At 56.1% G+C, this 17,956-nt stretch overlaps 4 protein-coding genes across 5 annotated transcripts; 2 read left to right on the top strand and 2 right to left on the bottom strand.

Annotated features, from left to right (window-relative positions):
- The first annotated feature begins 27 nt into the window (after positions 1-27).
- Positions 28-5,147, top strand: ENTPD7 (ectonucleoside triphosphate diphosphohydrolase 7). The gene is made up of 12 exons (XM_027908650.1): positions 28-48; positions 145-312; positions 395-600; positions 684-834; positions 1,201-1,304; positions 1,378-1,434; positions 1,826-1,974; positions 2,058-2,224; positions 3,003-3,327; positions 3,425-3,510; positions 3,627-3,788; positions 3,944-5,147. Exons 1-12 carry the CDS (start codon positions 41-43, stop codon positions 4,170-4,172), a joined length of 1,812 nt encoding a protein of 603 aa, XP_027764451.1. The 5' UTR covers positions 28-40; the 3' UTR covers positions 4,173-5,147.
- Positions 5,148-5,799: 652 nt separating this feature from the next.
- LOC114071020 (V-type proton ATPase subunit e 2) lies at positions 5,800-7,487 on the bottom strand. The gene is made up of 4 exons (XM_027908683.1): positions 7,297-7,487; positions 7,169-7,216; positions 6,835-6,981; positions 5,800-6,583 (listed from the first exon to the last, which is right to left on the bottom strand). Exons 1-3 carry the CDS (start codon positions 7,398-7,400, stop codon positions 6,888-6,890), a joined length of 246 nt encoding a protein of 81 aa, XP_027764484.1. The 5' UTR covers positions 7,401-7,487; the 3' UTR covers positions 5,800-6,583; positions 6,835-6,887.
- Positions 7,488-7,623: 136 nt separating this feature from the next.
- Positions 7,624-12,058, bottom strand: LOC114071004 (cytochrome c oxidase assembly protein COX15 homolog). Of its 2 annotated transcripts, none has more exons than XM_027908662.1 (8): positions 12,039-12,058; positions 11,257-11,379; positions 10,836-11,022; positions 10,249-10,416; positions 9,646-9,727; positions 9,166-9,320; positions 8,153-8,266; positions 7,624-7,922 (listed from the first exon to the last, which is right to left on the bottom strand). In XM_027908662.1, the coding sequence occupies exons 2-8, from the start codon at positions 11,355-11,357 to the stop codon at positions 7,791-7,793; spliced, it is 939 nt and encodes a 312-aa protein (XP_027764463.1). In that variant the 5' UTR covers positions 11,358-11,379; positions 12,039-12,058; the 3' UTR covers positions 7,624-7,790. The 2 variants fall into 2 exon arrangements, with proteins under 2 accessions (XP_027764463.1, XP_027764471.1); XM_027908670.1 differs by lacking the exon at positions 12,039-12,058 and adding an exon at positions 11,866-11,958.
- A 93-nt stretch (positions 12,059-12,151) lies between these two features.
- CUTC (cutC copper transporter) lies at positions 12,152-16,867 on the top strand. The gene is given in 10 exon segments (XM_027908691.1): positions 12,152-12,179; positions 12,182-12,214; positions 12,525-12,596; positions 12,668-12,727; positions 12,861-13,070; positions 14,248-14,283; positions 14,600-14,733; positions 15,308-15,335; positions 15,719-15,824; positions 16,430-16,867. Coding segments are annotated over 10 exon segments (819 nt in total). The 3' UTR covers positions 16,542-16,867.
- The last annotated feature ends 1,089 nt before the right edge of the window (positions 16,868-17,956 follow it).

The following is a 17,956-nucleotide window of genomic DNA, read 5'->3' on the forward strand; positions in this document are numbered from 1 at the left end:
CCACCAGCGGCGATGCGCGGGCGGGCGGCCGTGGGCGCACATGGCCAGGTGAGTGAGGCTGCGCCGGACCGGGCCGGGCCGCACCGCACCGGGGGGCCGGTGCCGGTGCTGTCCCGGTGCTGAGGTGTGGTCTCTGCCGTGCAGGATCGGCGTTTCTTGCCTGTCGTGGCGCTCGGCGGGACCGTGCCCGGGGCCGCGGCAGCGCCCGGTGGTGCTGGGGCTCGCCCTGCTCCTGGGGCTGCTGCTGTTGCTGGCAGGCGCCGTGCCCCGTCCCTGGGCCGCGCCACCCCGCGGCGCCCGGCGGGACGAGAGGTGAGCGGGGCCGGGGTGCCGGGGGAGCAGGGTCGCCGGTGCGGAGCCGTCGGTGCTGAGCCGCCCCACCGCCCTGCCCCAGGTACCTGGCGCGGGCGGAGGAGCTGATGGCCACCGACACCAAGGACTCGGCCCTTAACTACGGCGTGGTGGTGGACTGTGGGAGCAGCGGGTCCCGCGTCTTCGTCTACTTCTGGCCCCCGCACAACGGAAACCCGCACGACCTGCTGGACATCAAGCAGATGAGGGACAAGAGTAGCCGCCCCGTCGTCAAGAAGATTAAACCGGGTGGGTGCCGCCGCTGTCCGTCCCCAGCCCGAGCCCCCTGCGCACCGACGGAGCGGGTTTCTTACAGCCCCTTCCCCGCACAGGCATCTCCGTGACGGCGGCGGCCCCCGAGCAGGCTACCCCCTACCTGCGCCCGCTCCTGCGGTTCGCGGCCGCCCACGTCCCGGCCCAGAAGCACAAGGAAACGCCGCTGTACATCCTGTGCACGGCGGGCATGCGGCTGCTGCCCGAGTGGTGAGTTCGTGGTCCGCGTTGGGCGAACCAGGGATGCATTAGAACCTCTCAGCCCCAACAGCTGTCTCCTTGGGAAAATTGGGAATCTGGAGGGAGAATTGAGAAAGGAAAGGGCACGTTCCTGAGGCAAGCGGTGAGGGATGTAGGAGGAGGATTTGAGCATGCTGGGAGGGAGTTGAGAGGAGAGGCTTTTTGCTGAGGGTCTCAAACAGATAGGTGTATTTCTTGTCTCAAAACATGCTGGGTGCAGCAGCATGGCTTGTGGGGCTCAACGGGGGTTGCAGTGCTGGGTGATCCCTGCTATCTGTCCACCAGACTTGCTGGTGAAGGTCCCCCAGCATCTGTTCCTCTCCCATGCCCTTGCAGGCAGCAAGCTGCAATCCTGGAGGACTTGGTGAAAAACGTGCCCCTGGAGTTTGATTTCCTCTTCTCCAAATCACATGCAGAAGTAATCTCAGGGAAACAGGAAGGTAGGAGCTACCACAGAGCACTGCTTGTTGTTCTTTAGTATATTGTCATAATTACATTTTCTATCTTGTGCAGGTGTCTATGCTTGGATTGGCATCAACTTTGTCCTGGGACGGTTTGATCACGAGGATGGTGAGTCTGGCTGCTTGTAAAACAGCTGGGAGGGTCTGATCAGAGCCCTGCTGGACCTTCGCCCTAGTGCTGGAGCTAAGAGCAACCTCTGCAGTAGTCAGCAACACATGTGAAATGGATCTGGGACTTGGAGGGGCCCTTGCTCTGGTCGCAGGAACAAGTTCCTGTGTGAGGGGGCCATTTGCAGTATTTTGAGAGAAGAACTGGGGAGGGAGGGTTTGTGATAGTGTTCCTGTTGTGGCTTCCACCTGTGGATGCCTTGGGGGAACCTACAAAGCCAGGGTGTGGCCAGTCCTGAGTGCCAGGACGTGTCAGCTGTGGAGGGTAATGGTGGAAGGGAAGAGACTGCCCCAGGCCCTGCCCCTCTCTGACATGCTGCTGTGGGTTGCAGAGGAGGATGCAATGGTCACTGTGGCGCTGGGGGACCAGAGGAAGTCCCTGGTTCGGAAACGAACAGTTGGGATCTTGGACATGGGAGGTGCCTCCCTGCAGATTGCCTACGAAGTGCCCGACTCTGGAGCCATCTCCTCCCCTCAGAAGGTGCGTGTGTGCCTGGTTGGCCCCAAGAGCAGCCCCTGCCTTCCCTGGGTTGCTGCTGATCAAGGACCATTCTGCCTCTCTAGGAGGAGGCTGCTAAGAGCTTGCTGGCAGAATTCAACCTGGGCTGTGACGTGCAGCACACTGGCCATGCGTACCGTGTCTACGTCAACACCTTCCTGGGCTTTGGAGGCAATTTTGCCCGGCAGCGCTACGAGGAGCTGGTGCTGAACCAAACCTATGTCCACAATCGGTATTGCTGCCTCACCTAGCGGTGCTCCTGCTGGGGCACTGTGAAATGAGGTGCTGGTTCCTTCATGCTGCCCTCTCCCCCTTGGATTTGTCTCAAAAGCTGCCTGTGGCGATAACAGCTCCCACAGCCACGTTGGCAACCGCTGTGTGGCAGCAGCAGGTGCTTAGGCTGGCACAGGGTGCGTGGGTGCTGCCCTTTTCCAAGCCTGGCAGACATTAGCAGTGCCACAGCTCCCTGCCTTCCTCCTTCTCTCCTCATAACAGGCTACAGGGAGGCCCCCCTAGAGGCTTTTGGCTTTTCCTTCTCTGACTTTCTCTCCTTCTCCAGCACTGATTCACTCAGCACATCTTTCCATTGCATCCCCACCTCAAGCTCTCTGTGTCCTGTCTCTCCTTTCCTTCCAAGAGCACTACGTGAAGCTGTTGCCAGAGGTGGAGAGGCTTGGTGCCCAGGTACTCTGGTGCCGGCAGCAAACCCTGCCTCCAGATCCCCAGGGGCCGTGCAGGGGCACAGATCCCTGTGAGCTGGGTGGGGTGGGTTGTGCATTGTTGCACCCTGCAGGTGCTTGGAGCATGTATCTGCAGGTCAGCGTGACGGGTCTGTCGAGTTCAGCTTGGGAAGAGGTGGCAGGGCAGGTGCCAGCACTGCGGGGTACAAGGGGACACAGCCTGGTCTGGTGTAAGGGGTATCTGGATGTGGGACAGTGCTAGACTACGCTTCTGGGAGGTGATATAGAACTCCATGTGCAACTGCTGTTCCTTCCTTGACTGTTTTCCAGCCTACACAGCCAGCAGACAGGGCTAAGTCCCAAGATGCCCTTCCTGGATCCCTGCCTGCCTGTAGGGCTGGAGGATACAGTGACGAGGGGTGGCCAAACCTTGTACGTGCGGGGACGAGGGGACTGGCAGGCCTGTGCAAAGCTGCTGCAGCCCCTTCTGGCAGGGTCCAACAGCAGCCAGGACTCCCTCTTGGGTGCCTACAAAGCACCCATCGACTTTAGCAACAGCGAGTTTTATGGCTTCTCTGAGTTCTTCTACTGCACCGAGGACGTACTGCGCCTGGGGGGCCAATACAGTGCCCCCACCTTCACCTCCGCTGCCCAGGTGGGTGCTGCCCCAGGGGCTGGGAAGCTGCTGTGCCGCAGGGGCTGGGAGTGAGGGCTGTTTCTCTGCTCTGAACCCCAACTTCTCCTTCTGGCAGGAGTACTGCAGCCAGCGGTGGGAGGTGCTGACCCAGCGTTTCCGTGGTGGCCTCTACTCAGCGCACGCTGACCAGCATCGGCTGAAGTAAATAGATTTGCTGGGGGATGCTATGGCTGGACCTCCTGGGAGGCTTTTGCTGTGATAAGGGACTGGTGCAGGTGGCAGTGTCTGGCTGATGCTCCTGTGTGCTATGCCTGCAGGTATCAGTGCTTCAAATCAGCCTGGATGTACCAAGTCCTTCACGAGGGCTTCCAGTTCCCTCTGGACTACCCGAGCCTGCGCACGGCCCAGCTGGTGTATGACCGGGAGGTGCAGTGGACACTGGGAGCCATCCTCTACAAGACAAGATTTCTGCCACTCAGGTACCATTGGCTCGCTGATGGCATCACGCAGGGAAGGGTGGCTGGGGAGGAGTAGGTGTAACTGTACTAGGTGAGGGTTTTGCCATCCCCAGAAGGGGAGTGGCAGCACAGACCATGGAAGGACACTGACGACTCCTGATGTTTTCTCTCCACAGGGATCTCCGTCAGGAGAGCATCCGGCAAGCACATGCCTCCTGGCTGCGCCTCTCTTTTGTCTACAACCACTATCTCTTCTTTGCCTGCATCCTGGTGGTAGCACTGGCCATCGTCCTCTACCTCCTGCGGCTGCGCCGCATCCACCGCCGGCAGCTGCGCACGGCCCAGCACACCCTGCTCTGGCTGGACAAGGTGGTGGTGCCTCTGGGCCAGGGAAACGTGCCATGACACCGGTGGTACCCACTGTCCAGTTGCACCAGCAGAACCAGGACTGGCTGACAACCTGGGCTCTGAGGGCTTGGACTCTTTCTTGAAAACCATCTCAACTCTGCACTCCATCATCTCTGCATCAGAACCAGAGCCTGTGGGCTGAGGCACCTATGGATGCTGAAGCTTTTCTCTCCACCTTGCCCCAGTCCTAATCTTTGTATTCCTTGCCCTCTGGCCTGTGCCTCGCTAGGTGGTGTGGAGCAAAGTCCTCTGCTGCCAGCAGGGTCAAGGCTACAGCCCTGGCAGGTCCCTCAGATAACAGGACGCTATCACTGAGGCGGCCAACTGAGGACTGTGGCCCGAAGCACTGGGCCACCCCGTGACTCAGCCACAGGTTTGCAGAGCAACCTGGTGAAGTGCTGTGGTTCATCACATGGGGTGGCCTTTCTGCAGGCCCTGACAAGCCCACAGGCTGGAGAACAGCAGTCACTAGCAAAGTTACTGCAGGAACCAGGTGAGCTATGAGTTCCACCAGGCTGCTCTGCCCAGCCTGGCCCCTCTTGGAGCATTTCTGAAAAGGTATCGTGCCCTTTGCCATGTATTACCCTCCTAGGACAATCCTCATACCAGCATCCCAGAGTCAGCCCTGAGGGGTGACTGTTTGGTTCCTAAGGCACCACCAAAGCGGGCAGCCATTCCTTTCAAACATTCCCTCCTGGGCACATCTGCCCTGTGGTGTCCCGCATGTTAACTGGGCACTAGTGGCAGGACCTGTGATTCTTTCCCTCATGAGCGCAGGCTGGGCCTGCCCATGGGAGGACCACCTCCAGCCCAGCTGTGTCCCAGGACACGTCCAGGCTGTGGCTGCGCACACAAGCACAAGGCTTCCTCCTCTGGGGATGGAGCCCACTGATGGTCCAATGAACATCACTTTTTACTTGAACTCAGCTGTTCTCATTCCTGTAGCAATAAACAACTCCCTTGAGCCATCCAGCACTGGTCTTGTTTTCCAGGGAGCAGCTCTCCAGCAGCAATTGCTCCTGACTCGTGGAGTGGCGAGGGGCCGCACATCTGTGCTGCCACGGCAGGATGAGGGAACTTTCCTGTTCCCTGTTATTCCAGCAGGACAGCTGAGCTCAGCTGAGCTGGTAGCAGCACAGGGAGCTCTGGTCCAAACCAAACTTGTTATCCTTGGAGACAGCATCCGTTGCTGCCTTCCTCCTAAGAGGAAAAGCTTGCCCACTCAGAGCTCCTGAAGATATTGGTCCCTGTGTTTTACCTTATTTCCCACCCCAGTCTCACAGAGCTGCCTGGCAAAGAGGCCACTAAGCTGCTCCAGCTGCTGCACAGGCATGGGGATGGCCCCAGCATAGCTGCCTACTGTGAGGCTGGGCAGACAGCTGGTTCTCCCTCTGGCATGCGCTGTTGCCTACCTGTGACCCTGGTCCCCACAGCATGAGTGCACAGGTGGCATCAAGGATAAAATTTTCCATGCACCAGTGTGCTGCCAACCTCTGGCTCAACAACTGAGGATCCCAGCCTTGTTCTCATGCTGTAAGAGCAGTGTTAGGGGGTAGGAAAGATGTGTAAGTAAGACCAAGACTGTTCCTCAGCCTCAAAGCAGCAACTCAGCCTCCAGCATCACTTACTAGAAAAAAGATTTATTTCCACAACACAAATTGAACACAGACAAATAAATAAATACAGATAAATTATCTCATAAATAAGGGGAAACCTAAAACACAATGCCCTACTGTGTTCTTCTCACAACCTGGACCCATGACACTGTGGTGGAGATACCTAGACACTACTGCAGCTGCTTCACTTCTGAGGTGGGAGACAAAGCCCTCCTTTCATCTCCTCCAGCAGACCCCAGCACCTCCCTTATCACACCTAAGGGGGTCTGCATGTTCCTCCAGGGTCAGCCCTGTCTTCTCCCACCCACAGCCACAATCTATCTTAGTAGGGACCACCCCACCACAGAAGATGGACAGAGGTTGCAGTGGCTCCTGCGTTCTCATGCAGAGGGGAAGCTGGTGCCTGAAATGACCAGGGATAGGGCAACAAGGTGGGCAGCCTGGGCTATGAGCAGGGGTTTCACTTGTGGGCTAGGGCTGAGTGCACTGAGGGAACAGGGGGAGCACTGCTGGGACAAGATCCACTGGAACCCACCACAAACAGATCCCTTGCAGGATGGTGCTCAGTGACTGCAGCACTTAGGCAGCTGAAGGGATCTCTCCCTGGCTGCTGTCATTGCCAGCTTACTAGGCCCTTGTCCAGGGGTGCTGCCTGCCGCGCTCAGGGGCCGAGCCATCATCGGTCCAGGTCGCAGTGCTCCAGGTGCGCTGGGGCAGCGGGTCCAGCCTCTGTCCCAGCACCTCTGGGGGCTGCCTGGTACAGGAGGGTAGAGGCTGGAACAGCTGCAAGAGCTGGAGGGAGAAAGGAGCAGAAGTTAACACCCATGAGGAAGCTCCCACAAATCTAGAGAACCATGGTGCTTAGTTTGCTCAGGCCCAGTGCAGAGCCGGCAGCCCTCCACGGAGACCAGCTCACCACAGCCACAATGCACAGAAGCCCAATCATCTCCCCAAGCCTGGCAAGAGCCAGGCTGCAGCTCCCTCCCCTGCCTGACAGAGGCAGGCGAGGACATCTCTGCCACCCCAGCCCTCTGCCCACTCACGGTGATGGATTTGGCGGGGGGTCTCGGTTCAGGCGCCGGCTCCTGGGAACTAGTCACTCCCAGAGGAAGCGCACGTACCAGATGGTCTCGTTCTTCAGCTGCGGCCCGAAGAGGGGGTTAGCCTGCGCCAGGATGGCGATGAGCCAGCTGCAAAGGGACCCAACGTGCCATCAGCCCCGGTGCCACGGAGGCAGGGCCAGAGCACCCAGGGGGTGACGGGCCCGCGAAGGAGGTGGACCGCAGCCCGGGTGCCATCCCGTCCACCCACGGGAGGAGGCTGGGCAGCAGCCACTGGGCCCGGCGAAGCCAACGGAGGGCGGGGGAAGGTACTCACAAGAGGTAACAGCACACGGCCGTGGTGACCAGCATCGTGATAATCACCCTGCGGAGACACTGGCGTTAGCACGGGGAGGCCTGGCCCCGGAACCTGCCCGCCCGCGGTACCCCCGAGCCCCCACTCACCCGCGGTTCGGCCCCTTGGGCACGAACCAGGGGGCGGCGATGCCCACGAGGCCCCAGAAGGCGGAGAAGAGGACGAGCGGCAGCGCGAAACTGTGCGCCGTCATGGCCGCCCCGCTCTGGCCGCTCCGCGGGCCCAGCCCCGCCCACTGCCGCGGCACGCGGCCAATCCGCGGGCCGAACACGCCGCGCTGCCGCCAGCGCCGCCTCCCATTGGCGGAGACGCCCGGCTGCGCTCGGCTCGGCTCGGCTCCGTTCGGCCCAGCGCGGCCCGGGCCCGCCGGCGCCCCCCGCGCCCCGCTCCCGAAAGGAGCCCCAGCCACACACGGGTTCTTCCGAAAAACTCTTTTATGGTACAAAGTTTACACTCACACGCGCCGCCTCCCTGCGCCAACCCAGCCGGGCGCGCATCCCCCCGCGCACCCGGGGTGAGGGCTCTAGGCCGCCCCTGGGTCTGGCGCTGCAGCTCCCGCAGGGAGGGCTCTCCCACCGGTGGGTTACTTGGGGACTCTCCGGAGCTCACTCATGAGCCACAGGGCCATGCTGAGCAGTGCCAGGGAACCTGACTGGTGGGTAGCAGCCAGAGGTGTGGGGACATAGAGCAGCAGGGTGCTGATGCCCAGGCCCACCTGCCAAAAAGGGAGAAGACGTTAAGAGCAGCTGTGGATGCACCAGTGATACCATCCCCAGCACAAAGTGTGGTGCAGAAAGGCTCACAGCCACAGCAGGACTTCCCACCCCCAAATTCACAGTGTGCATGCAGTATGGTGAGGTGCGGGGTCTAGGCAGCTCCACCTCTCAGCTCCAATCTCTTGGGCCCAGATCCAAGCTGAGGCAACAACAACAAAAAAGGCAGTACCTGCATGCAAGCCACAGCCAGTAAGGAAGTCACAGCCATCCTGGTCCTGCGAGGGAGTGGGATTTTCCGCGAGAAGAGGTACAGTGCTGTGACAGCTGTGATGGAGGCAATTCCCTACAGAAGGGAAGGGAAACAACCACCCTTCTACAAAAGTTCAAAGGAAATGGGTGCAGTGGCCTTTGGCTGCACCTTCCACGCAGTAGAAGAAATTCTGTGCACAGTATTTAACCACAGAAACGTGTTAATGGCCATGACCAAATCCCAGAGCTCCCACACCATGAGGCTAACAACCCTGAAATTTAACTGAAGTTACAGAGAGTTTCATTTTTGCTCCAAATTAATGCTTTACTTTCCAACAACTTTTCTTCTTTTATTTATTAGGGATTATGTCTGCCCTCTTCCCAGCTGTCACCTTCACAACTGAAGGTGGAAGCTGTCATCTGGAAAACTGATTTCCTTTCCACTACTAGGCTGTAGTGCACCAGCATAATCTTGCTGTGCAGGTCAGCCCAGGTGATTCCTCCTAATCTTCTTTTTTAGCCTTAGCCATGGCTTACTTCACAGCAGTGCTGCCAGTGGTATTTAATAATCGGATTGCTCTAACTAGCTGATATTTTCACAGGGAGGGCACTACTGTGTAAAGCATGTTCAGAAATGCTGGAGGAAGCATTCACTATTGGGATTTCCAAGTTTTATTTCACACAGCTTTCCCAGACATCTCAATAGCAAGAGTTACCTCCCACTGTAGCTCACGTTATGGAAAAGGAGACACAAAGAAACAAAGTCTGTTGCTTGCGCAGGAGGAAGACCTCCTTAAGGAAGAAGGCCACATTGAAAATAAGAATGCTAAACTTCCTCTTCCTGCAGAAGCAAATTGGTAAGATGCTCTCAGGCCCTTTGGACACCCTGGAAATCACTCAAGTTGACAGAAAGAATCACAGCCTAAAGAGGACAGCTTGGCTGCAGGAGGCAACCAAGAAGCAGCCCAGACATATCAGGAAGACAGCACTTACCAAGATCCTGTGATCAAACTGTACAGTTGTAGGATTCTCAAAGATATTTCTCAGCACAGGGGAGAAGGCAAGGAGATCATCTGGGATCCATCGCTCCCCCATTTTGGGGAAGGAATTGTACACAAGGCCAGCATCCAGCCCTGCCACAAAGGCACCTGCAATTCCAGAGCAAAATATAAAGACTACCAGAGTAGGCAAAGGCGTCACTTCAGGTTGCACTGATACAAGAGCTCAGCTTGATCTTGAATTTCTTTTAGAAACACACACAGAAATCACACAGCACAGGCAGGCTGGAAGGCACATCTCCACCTGCTCAGGAAAGATCAGTAAGGACGTTCATGACTGTAAGCTCCGTTACAGCAGCAGGTTTCCCAGAGAATGTATGGGGTTGCTCACAGTCCCCACCAGATCAGAAGAAAAAGAAACAAACAGCAGAGAGGAATGAGTGGCAAATGGAACAGTAGAAAGAAAGAGCCTTACCTGAAAGAGCAGTAAGAAAAATGAGAGCTGTAGTGCCATGAGCATATTGTTTCAAGCGAAGGAGCTGATGGGTTTCAGGCAACTGTAAAATAAAAACCAAAGAAAACCAGAAAAAAATCAAGGCAAAGCATTTCCAGTACCATTGGCAGCAGCTAAGAAAAGCCTTCACTGCATATACAGGACAATGGGTTTGCCTTTATTTTACAGGAGGAATCTATAGACCACCACACAGCAGTCACACTTCAGGGGTTCCTCAAAACCACAGCTAATCAAGTCCAACCCTGAGCAGAAATTGAAGTGGCCACTGAACAGTTATTGGCACAAACCACTTAGCCCAGCCAGGCACACCCGTGCCTGAGCTGCCAGAAGTTCTAAGTCTAATCCCTTTGGAGCCAAATAGCATAAGACAAAGGAAGTGTCCCATAACCAAGAGGTTAACAGAATGGTATTTTGTACAACTGTAAGTATTTTGTAAATATTAAGTCAAAGTCAGGAACTGAGACTAAAACAGAGCACCATCCTTTCCCCACCCTTCACATCACACTCCAGACCTCTGAAATGACACTACCCTGAGCTTTTGACACCTGACACAGCACTCCATACCTTGTGTCGTGGAAGCAGCAGAGACAGCCCTGTCCACAGGCTGGCAGAGTACAGGACCAGTGCAGACCCAAGGTGTGCTGCGAGGCGGTACTGACTGACCCGAGGGATGTCGTACGAGTCTGGCTTCTCCTCCAGCCCACTCTTCACCATGTACCACCCCAGCAGCCCCTAACAGACCAGGACAGTGGTTACAGCCAAACAGGGCAGCAGCAACTATTAAGACCAGATAAACATTAGGGGCAAATCAACTTGTTTCCTCTGCTTTCAACCAGCTACCAGCACTGACACCCCCCAAGCCGTCACAAATCCCCCTGAGTCAGGTAGGCTCAGTCAGAAGATACCAAACTGAAAGATAGTGGGTTTAGATTAGATATTAGGAAAAAATTCTTTACTGTGGGGGTGGGTGAAGCACTAGAACAGTTTGCCTAGAAAAGCTGCAGATGTCCCATCCCTGGAAGTGTTCAAAGGCCAGGCTGGATGGGGCTCTGAACAACCTGTTCTAGTGAGAGGGGGGGGTTGGAGCTGGGTAATCCTTAAGGTCATTCTGTGATTCTACGATAATCCCCGTGGCTGCAAAGCCCTCTCACCTGGAAGCAGACAAGCCCACAGAGGGCGAGCACACGGCCCTTGAGGGGTCGGCTGAGCCAGCCCCTGTGCCAGAAGTAGGCTGCGGGTAGGATGTAGACCAGGCCCACCACACGGCCCCACATGCGGTGCGAGTACTCCATGTACCAAATGAACTTGAACTCTGCCAGGGTCATGTCATGGTTCAGGCTGTTAAAGACAGTAAAACAAAGAGCCTTTTCATGTGATGCAACGGCCTTACACTGAACTTTGCACGACAGAGGGTCACCTTCCTCAGAGAAAGGAAGGAGCCACCACCAGCAGGCTTTGTGTGCCTTTCTAGTGCCGTCAGCGAACATCTTCCTTCTTACAAGAGCTCCCTGAGGGGCTCAGTTGCAGGAGGGATGGTCTCAGCCCACTCTCCTTCCAATTTTGCACACTCACATTTTAAACTCCGGGAACTGCTGGTATTTCTGGAACTCAGCTTCCCACTCCTGCTGCGTCTGTGGGGGTTTCATCTCCTTCACCAGGTGCCAGTCAACCATGGAGAGGCCTGATTCTGTCAGCCTAGGGGCAGACAGAGCAGGCACAACTCACTCCCTGACAGGAGGCAAATCCACTGAGCTGAACTGAGAGCTGCTGCCTGCACAGCAACCCAAAAGCTGGACTTGGATGGTCCCTTCCGGCCCAGGATATTCTGTAGTTTTGTAATAAATCTTAAACCCGTTGCTCAGACAGCCCTTAAACTCAGAGACAGAAAGAGGATGGAAATCAGACAGTCTGTAAGTGATCAGACCTAAAATTACGACAAACGTGTAAGAGAGTCATCCCCAAGTGGCATTAACACACTCTGAAAGTCTCTCTGGTACTCCCAGCCGTACCTCACCACGTCCCTTGAACCGGGACGGACAGACACGACAGCACCCTCAGGGGCACGCTCGGGGTGGTTCCTGCTGCGGGGTCACAGAGGGTGCGGACCGCGGGGCAGCCGGCACCGCTGCCCCTAGGGGCCCCCTCTAAGTACCCGAGCGAGGCTGGCGGTGCCGCGCTCACCTGGTGACGCCGCCCAGCACCACGGCACCGGCCACGGCACCGCTGCAGACCAGGAGCCATCGCCCCACGGCGGGCGGCGGCGCGGCGGGCGGGGTGTCCCGGTGCAGCAGCTGCAGCCGGAGCCAGCGCTGCGCGGGCAGGCAGCCGCGGGCGGGGGGTGCGGGTGCGCACACCGGGAACAGCCCCCGGGCCCCGCCGAGCGCCACCCGCAGCATCCCGAGCCGCGCCGGAAGTGCGGCGGCCGGAAGCGCAGAGCGAGCTCTTCCGGGCACACCCGGGCGTCGCCATGACGATCGCGCGGCGCGTGACCGGTAGCGCGAGCAGCGACCCCCGCGCGCCGCCAGCGCAGGTGAGCGGGGCGCGCGCGGGGCGGGGGCGGGGCCCGCGGGGCGGCGGGGGCGGGGCCGAGGGGACAGGGGGCGGGGCTTTCGGGCGCCGCGCGCCGCCGGGGCGCGCCCGGCTCGCGCCTCCGTCCGCCCGCGCGCCCGCCCTCGCGCCGACGGGCGGTGAGGGCCCGGCCGCGGGGGGGGGGGCGGGACCGGAAACGGGGCCGGGGGGCGGGGCTCACGGCGGAAGCCGGGCGGGGCCGCGTGGGGCGGGGCGGCCCGGGCGGGAGACATGGACGGACCCGGTGTGACCGCGCCGCTCCCGCCCCGCAGGCATGGACGATGGGTTCCTCATGGAGGTGTGCGTGGACTCGGTGGAGTCCGCCGTCAACGCGGAGCGCGGAGGTAAGGCCCGCGGGGCCCCGCGGGAGGGGCCGGCCGCGCGGCGGGGCCAGTTCTGACGCGTCTCTCCGCAGGTGCCGGGCGGATCGAGCTCTGCGCGGGCCTCGTGGAAGGAGGGACCACCCCGAGCATGGGTGAGCCGCCCCCGCCTCTGGGCCCTCGGCCCAGCTATCTCTCCGCCCCGCCCCTGTCCCCTCGCTCTCCGCTCCCGCCCCGCCCGGGGCCGGAGCCGCCGTGCCGGGCGCTGAGCCGCCGTACCCCCCGCAGGGCTGCTGCAGGTGGTGAAGCAGTGCGTGCGGGTGCCGGTGTTCGTGATGATCCGGCCCCGGGGCGGCGATTTCCTGTACTCGGACCGCGAGGTGGAGGTGATGAAGGCTGACATCCGCCTGGCCAAGCTGCACGGCGCCGACGGGCTCGTGTTCGGGGCCCTCACCGAGGACGGGCGCATCGACACGGAGCTGTGCACGGCGCTGCTGGGTGAGGTTCTGCCCTGGGACAAGGGCCCAGAAAGAGCTGCGCGTCTCTTCCGTGGTCTTGTCTCTTTACACCTTCTCCAGTTTCATGTGCTGCCACCCCCCTGAGATATTAAGTAGTTAAGAAACTTTGCAACCCAGGACCCACAGCCCCAAACCATTCACAGAGAGTTTGAGGCTACCTGGGACGTAACAGCAAGGTCTGAGGAGGCTTAGATGAGCTACTTTGGGGGCATTAAACTGTGGAATTCTCTCCCTTCATTTTGTTTTCCCGTTCTTCTTTTCTTTATCTCCTTGCTGCACTTATCTAGGATATCCTGGACCTTGGCCTTATGGGTAGCTGGCAATTCATCTTCATTTTTTTCTCTTAACACACCCAGTGAGAAAAGATAATGAGAGAGAGGTGGAAATGTGTAAAAAGGTATAGAAGCAGCAGTGGGAAAACGTTGGTCCATTCTATGAACATATGGAAACAAATACCCTTTCTCTCTGAATCTTTTCTGTGAGCTACAGCCGAAGCTAAAGAGGGCTGAGCCTTTCCCTGGTGGTGTGATGCTGAGGGTCTTGTACAAAGGTGAATGTGCTATAAGGAGTGCAGTAAAAGAAAAGGGTCTTGCCAGGACTTGGCTCCCCTAGGCCAGTGAGGTGCTCTGCTGGGACCAGTGTTTCTAAGGCATGTGGATTTTTTTTTTTTTTTTTAGAAATGAAAAAACTTTGCACGGTAAATAGAGCAGCACTGCTGAAGTTTGCTGTGGTCCGAGACCAGAAATCGTAGGTAGTAAAAGAAATCACAAAACTCAGCTCTCCTGCTTTCAAAGATCAATGGTCCTGTCCTTTCCCTAGGTAAAGGAACTTCCCTGCTTCCTTCTTGCAGAGAAAAACATCTGTGGTGGAAATGGAGGTTCTGCATGTTCCAGACAAGATGGGAGGTTTTGGTCTTACCCTTTATGGGTAAACAAATGGTTTGTTGCTTTCTCAAAGGGCAGAATAACTCTTCTCCACCAAAGAGCTTGGCCAAACAACAGCTGCTGCATTGTTCCCAGCAAGTACTGGGACTCTTCTGGACTGCCTAAGAATGGCTTGAGAAGCCTTTGCCCTCTTTCATGTCCTGTACTTTTCTGGTTCTAGTACAAGGGACTCTCTGTACCAGCCCTGACTGACCATATGTCTTCTTGTTGCAGCCGTGTGCCGTCCCCTGCCAGTCACGTTTCACCGCGGTGAGTCGCTGGGGACAGGGGCCCAGGCGGGGACCACCCTGTGCCCCATTGCCGGGGGCAGGTGGGGTGGGAGGGAGCTCAGCTTAGTGTACTTGGTCCTTCTCTGCAGGGGGGAAAGCTCTGCAGGCTGTGCAGGAGGGGGAAGGTCTGGGGGGTTCAGGCTTGGGGAGCTGTGTCACTGCACTGTGAGAGAGGAGCTGTCTGAGGAGCTGCGGATGGTGGCCCTGGTACTGCTGCAAGGGCCTGAGCTGGCTGGGGGACAGGGCTTAAGCACAATGAACTGACTGATTTCTGAGTTGTTGTTCTGGTCTCTCAGCCTTCGACATGGTGCACGACCCTCTGGTGGCACTGGAGACCCTGATTTCTTTGGGGTTTGAGCGGGTGTTGACGAGTGGCTGTGACAGCTCAGCACTGGAAGGATTGTCCTTGATTAAGAGGCTTGCAGAACAGGTAAGTACTTGCTGTGCTCCCCTGTGGCTGCTACCTCTGGGCATTGCCTGCTACCTTTATGGTAGCCCTCATTTCTGTAAGGGGACTTGTGTCAGGGAGCACTTGCCTTTCCTCCCTTGCTTGGCTTTAATCTGTTTTCCAAAGTCCGCATAGGCTGGGCCCTAAAATCTCTCACAGCGAAGACTGGTTGGGTCATTCTTCCTCACAGACAGTGGGGAGGGTGGTGGGAGTCGGTTTCAATAGCTGGTTTGATGAGCCCATGCAAACAGCAAAGTGAGGTTCCTGCTGAGTGTCTCACAGTTCCTGTTAGGGAAACAACAGGCAGCCAGGTGGGATACAGAGGTAGGAGGGAATGGGTACAGGTGGTTTTAACTGTAACTGCAAATTCTTTTTCATGTTTCCTTGTAAAACATGAATAGAACAAAAAAGATGAGTGAGAGTGAATGAATTGTAGGCCACAGTAACATCCATGTGTTTATGGAAAGTGCTGCCTGTGAGGTTTCTTTGCCACCCCACAAGTGCACAAGTGGATGTAGTGCTGAGCAATATCACTAACATGTTATTCTTCTTTCAGGCAAAGGGCAGAATTGTGGTGGTGCCAGGTAATGTTTTTTTGTCATCTAGTACCAGGTCCTCAATCCTTAGCCCTTCCTTCCTAGCCTCCTGCCTTGGGATCCACTCTGATCTGGCTTTTTGAGCCAGGTGCCCAGGAGGAGCAGCTCCTACCCTGGTGTGAGTAAAGGCCACCTAGAGCTCTGCAGCTGCTGCTCACTGCAGGAACTGGGAACAGCTCTAGTTCTGTGGGAGAACATGAGTCAAGCCTTCTCCTGTCTCTTTTCGTGTGCCCGGGTCTCTGTTGTCCCAAGGGCTGTATTTTCCCTTCAGTGTATATGGTGCTTGTCCCTTAGGGGTAGGTCCCAGGGTGATGTCAGGTCTGGGACAGTGTCATCTCCTTGGTGTCTGACATCGGGCTTGTTCCCACCAGGAGGTGGCATCACGGAGCGCAACCTGCAGAGGATTCTGGAAGGCTCCACTGCTTCTGAATTTCACTGCTCTGCTCGCTCAGCCCGGGACTCAGGGATGAAGTTCAGGTAACTGATTATTTATGATTATAGTTTAGCAGAACTGTACAAAGGGAAAGGCTAGATGAGTATGAACATGAGTTTGTAGAACAGACATAAATTTCAAACAACTTCCTGGGTGCTGTTGCTCTCTTGTGCTTGAAATTGTGAGAGGTGCCTGACATGGTGTTCTGCTGTGTATGAATCCAATAGTGCTCCTCATCTGGACACGAGCTCCATGCAGAACCAGATCCTTGGAGCATTTCTCTGCTGACCTAGGAGTTGTGAGTGCACTTGTGTGGCACTTGGGAAGGCAGGTTCTGGGATGTAGTTGCCTATACTTTTAACACCAGCATGTAGAATTTGGAAGACAGTGGGATGTGCCTCAGAGGAATGAGTGAGGAATGGGTTTTATTTGTCTGCAGGTCTGCACTGGGTTTCTGCTGATGCTGTTGTTTCTTACCTTTGGATTATTATTCTTTCTGTTACTGTCCCATCTTTGGTTTGGGTGGCACCAGCATGTTCTCTGGCCACTGCTGAGATGAGGGGACTTAGGCTTTTTCTTGGTTTTCTCTTGTGTTCTCTCTTACCCACCTGTATCACCAACAGATAGTAACCATTGATTTTCCTGACAGAAATCCGAACGTTGCCATGGGAGCGTCCTTCTCTGCCCCTGAGTACTCCATAAAGGTGGCAGATGTGGCCAAAGTGAGGACCCTGAACGCAATTGCAAAGAACATTCTGTAGTGGAAGGCACCGTGCTGGGACAAGGACACTGAGACTCCAAGGTCTTCCCTGCCACATGGACAGTTGGGTACTGCTTCCGTCCTCAGGCTGCGGAGGACATGCACTAGGTGATGAAGCCTGACACCTCTTCCCTTGGCTTCCCCTGAAAGACCAGTCCCTGGCCTGGAAACTGATGTTGGCCGTTTTAAATAAAAGGACTCATTCCCAGATGTTGCAGCAACAAGCTGTTGGGCAGTATGTGGGATGAACGGAGCTGAGCAAGTAGGGGGACTGAATTGTGAGCACTGCATGTGATTGTCAAATAAACACTGCAGCTGCCTCCCTCTTGCTGTGGTTTTCTAAAATTTATTTATGTTTTTAGGTAAGACTGTGCTCCATGTTGCATAGCCTGAAAAATCAGGCCCCTGCTGCCCCAGAGGAAAATACAATCACATCCAGAATGCCAGGGAGGGAAACATGATAGCCACAGCTGTAAAACAAGGCCTGCTGTAGTCAGCCAGTAGGATTAGCAATGCAGCAGCTGCTGGGTAGAGAGAAGCACATTGATGTGTACAGGTGATGAACACTAATTTCTAATGGCAGGGAGCTTCTCACTACCTGACTGATGAGGTGAGGGGGCTGTGAGGCATCCTGGGCTGTGGGCCCTCAGTGCTTGAGGTGAGGTGGGCATGTGATGAGACTCCTTGGGAGGAACAAGTGCTTTTTCTAAGGGAACTTCTGTGTCCTTTTCCCAACGTGAAGCACAAGCTGCTTGTTCACCAGACAGGGAATGTGCCTTTTGGGTCATTGCTGCCTAGTCAGGATTGAAGCCCCAGACTCGTATCAGTTACCCTGCAAAATACCCAACCAAAGATCTGAATGGCATCAGAGTGGTCCATTAAAAGAGTAGAGACCCAGAGTAAAAGCAACTTTATCCTTGCTGCCTCCTCTTCTGTAAAAGATCAAAAAGCTGAAGACAATCCCTCTGACAGCAGAGGGTGTTCTTAGGAAGCAAAAGCAGGATTCAGATTTCTCTGCCCATCTTGGCAATAGCTTACAACCTGTGAGAATATACAGCAAAAATGTGGTATTTGAGAAGGTGGCAGCACTTTGTCCCTTAGAGAGAATCAAGTCCTTGAAAGCCTATAATCATTGTATTTCCAGCTCAAAGGGTACATCCAACTGTTCACGTGGATCCACACCTTGGAAATGTAAGTGGTAGTTGTTAACAGAGGAGCTGAGAAGGGAATGACTGCCTAGTCCTGGTGTCTTCAGCTGTCTTCAGCACTGACAGATGTGCGAGCAGTAAGAAGGATCAAAATTTGGAAGAAAAAAATGATTAAATTTGTGGTTTTAGTCAACGTAGTTCAGAATCTGATCTAAGAGTTCATGACTTATGTTGTGAGATTTCATGAGTCATGGTCGTGATTAAGATA

Source organism: Empidonax traillii, unplaced genomic scaffold (genome assembly GCF_003031625.1).
Source record: "Empidonax traillii isolate 1590-97213 ecotype Southwest subspecies unplaced genomic scaffold, ASM303162v1 scaffold27:size3997909, whole genome shotgun sequence".
Classification (NCBI taxonomy): Eukaryota; Metazoa; Chordata; class Aves; order Passeriformes; family Tyrannidae; genus Empidonax; species Empidonax traillii.

Bases quoted from the DNA above. Each gene is read 5' to 3' on its own strand.
- LOC114071004 (XM_027908662.1), bottom strand. From the start codon at position 11,357: ATGGTTGACTGGCACCTGGTGAAGGAGATGAAACCCCCACAGACGCAG. The intron at 11,023-11,256 runs GTGAGTGTGCAA...TGTCTTTAACAG, and splicing joins CAGTTCCCGGAGTTTAAAAT to CCTGAACCATGACATGACCC. The intron at 9,728-10,248 runs GTATGGAGTGCT...TTTATTTTACAG, and splicing joins TGCTGCTTCCACGACACAAG to TTGCCTGAAACCCATCAGCT.
- ENTPD7 (XM_027908650.1), top strand. The intron at 3,511-3,626 runs GTAAATAGATTT...CTATGCCTGCAG, and splicing joins GCTGACCAGCATCGGCTGAA to GTATCAGTGCTTCAAATCAG. The intron at 3,789-3,943 runs GTACCATTGGCT...TTCTCTCCACAG, and splicing joins ACAAGATTTCTGCCACTCAG to GGATCTCCGTCAGGAGAGCA.
- LOC114071020 (XM_027908683.1), bottom strand. From the start codon at position 7,400: ATGACGGCGCACAGTTTCGCGCTGCCGCTCGTCCTCTTCTCCGCCTTC. The intron at 7,217-7,296 runs GTGAGTGGGGGC...GTGTCTCCGCAG, and splicing joins CCCAAGGGGCCGAACCGCGG to GGTGATTATCACGATGCTGG. The intron at 6,982-7,168 runs GTGAGTACCTTC...GTCCCTTTGCAG, and splicing joins GCCGTGTGCTGTTACCTCTT to CTGGCTCATCGCCATCCTGG.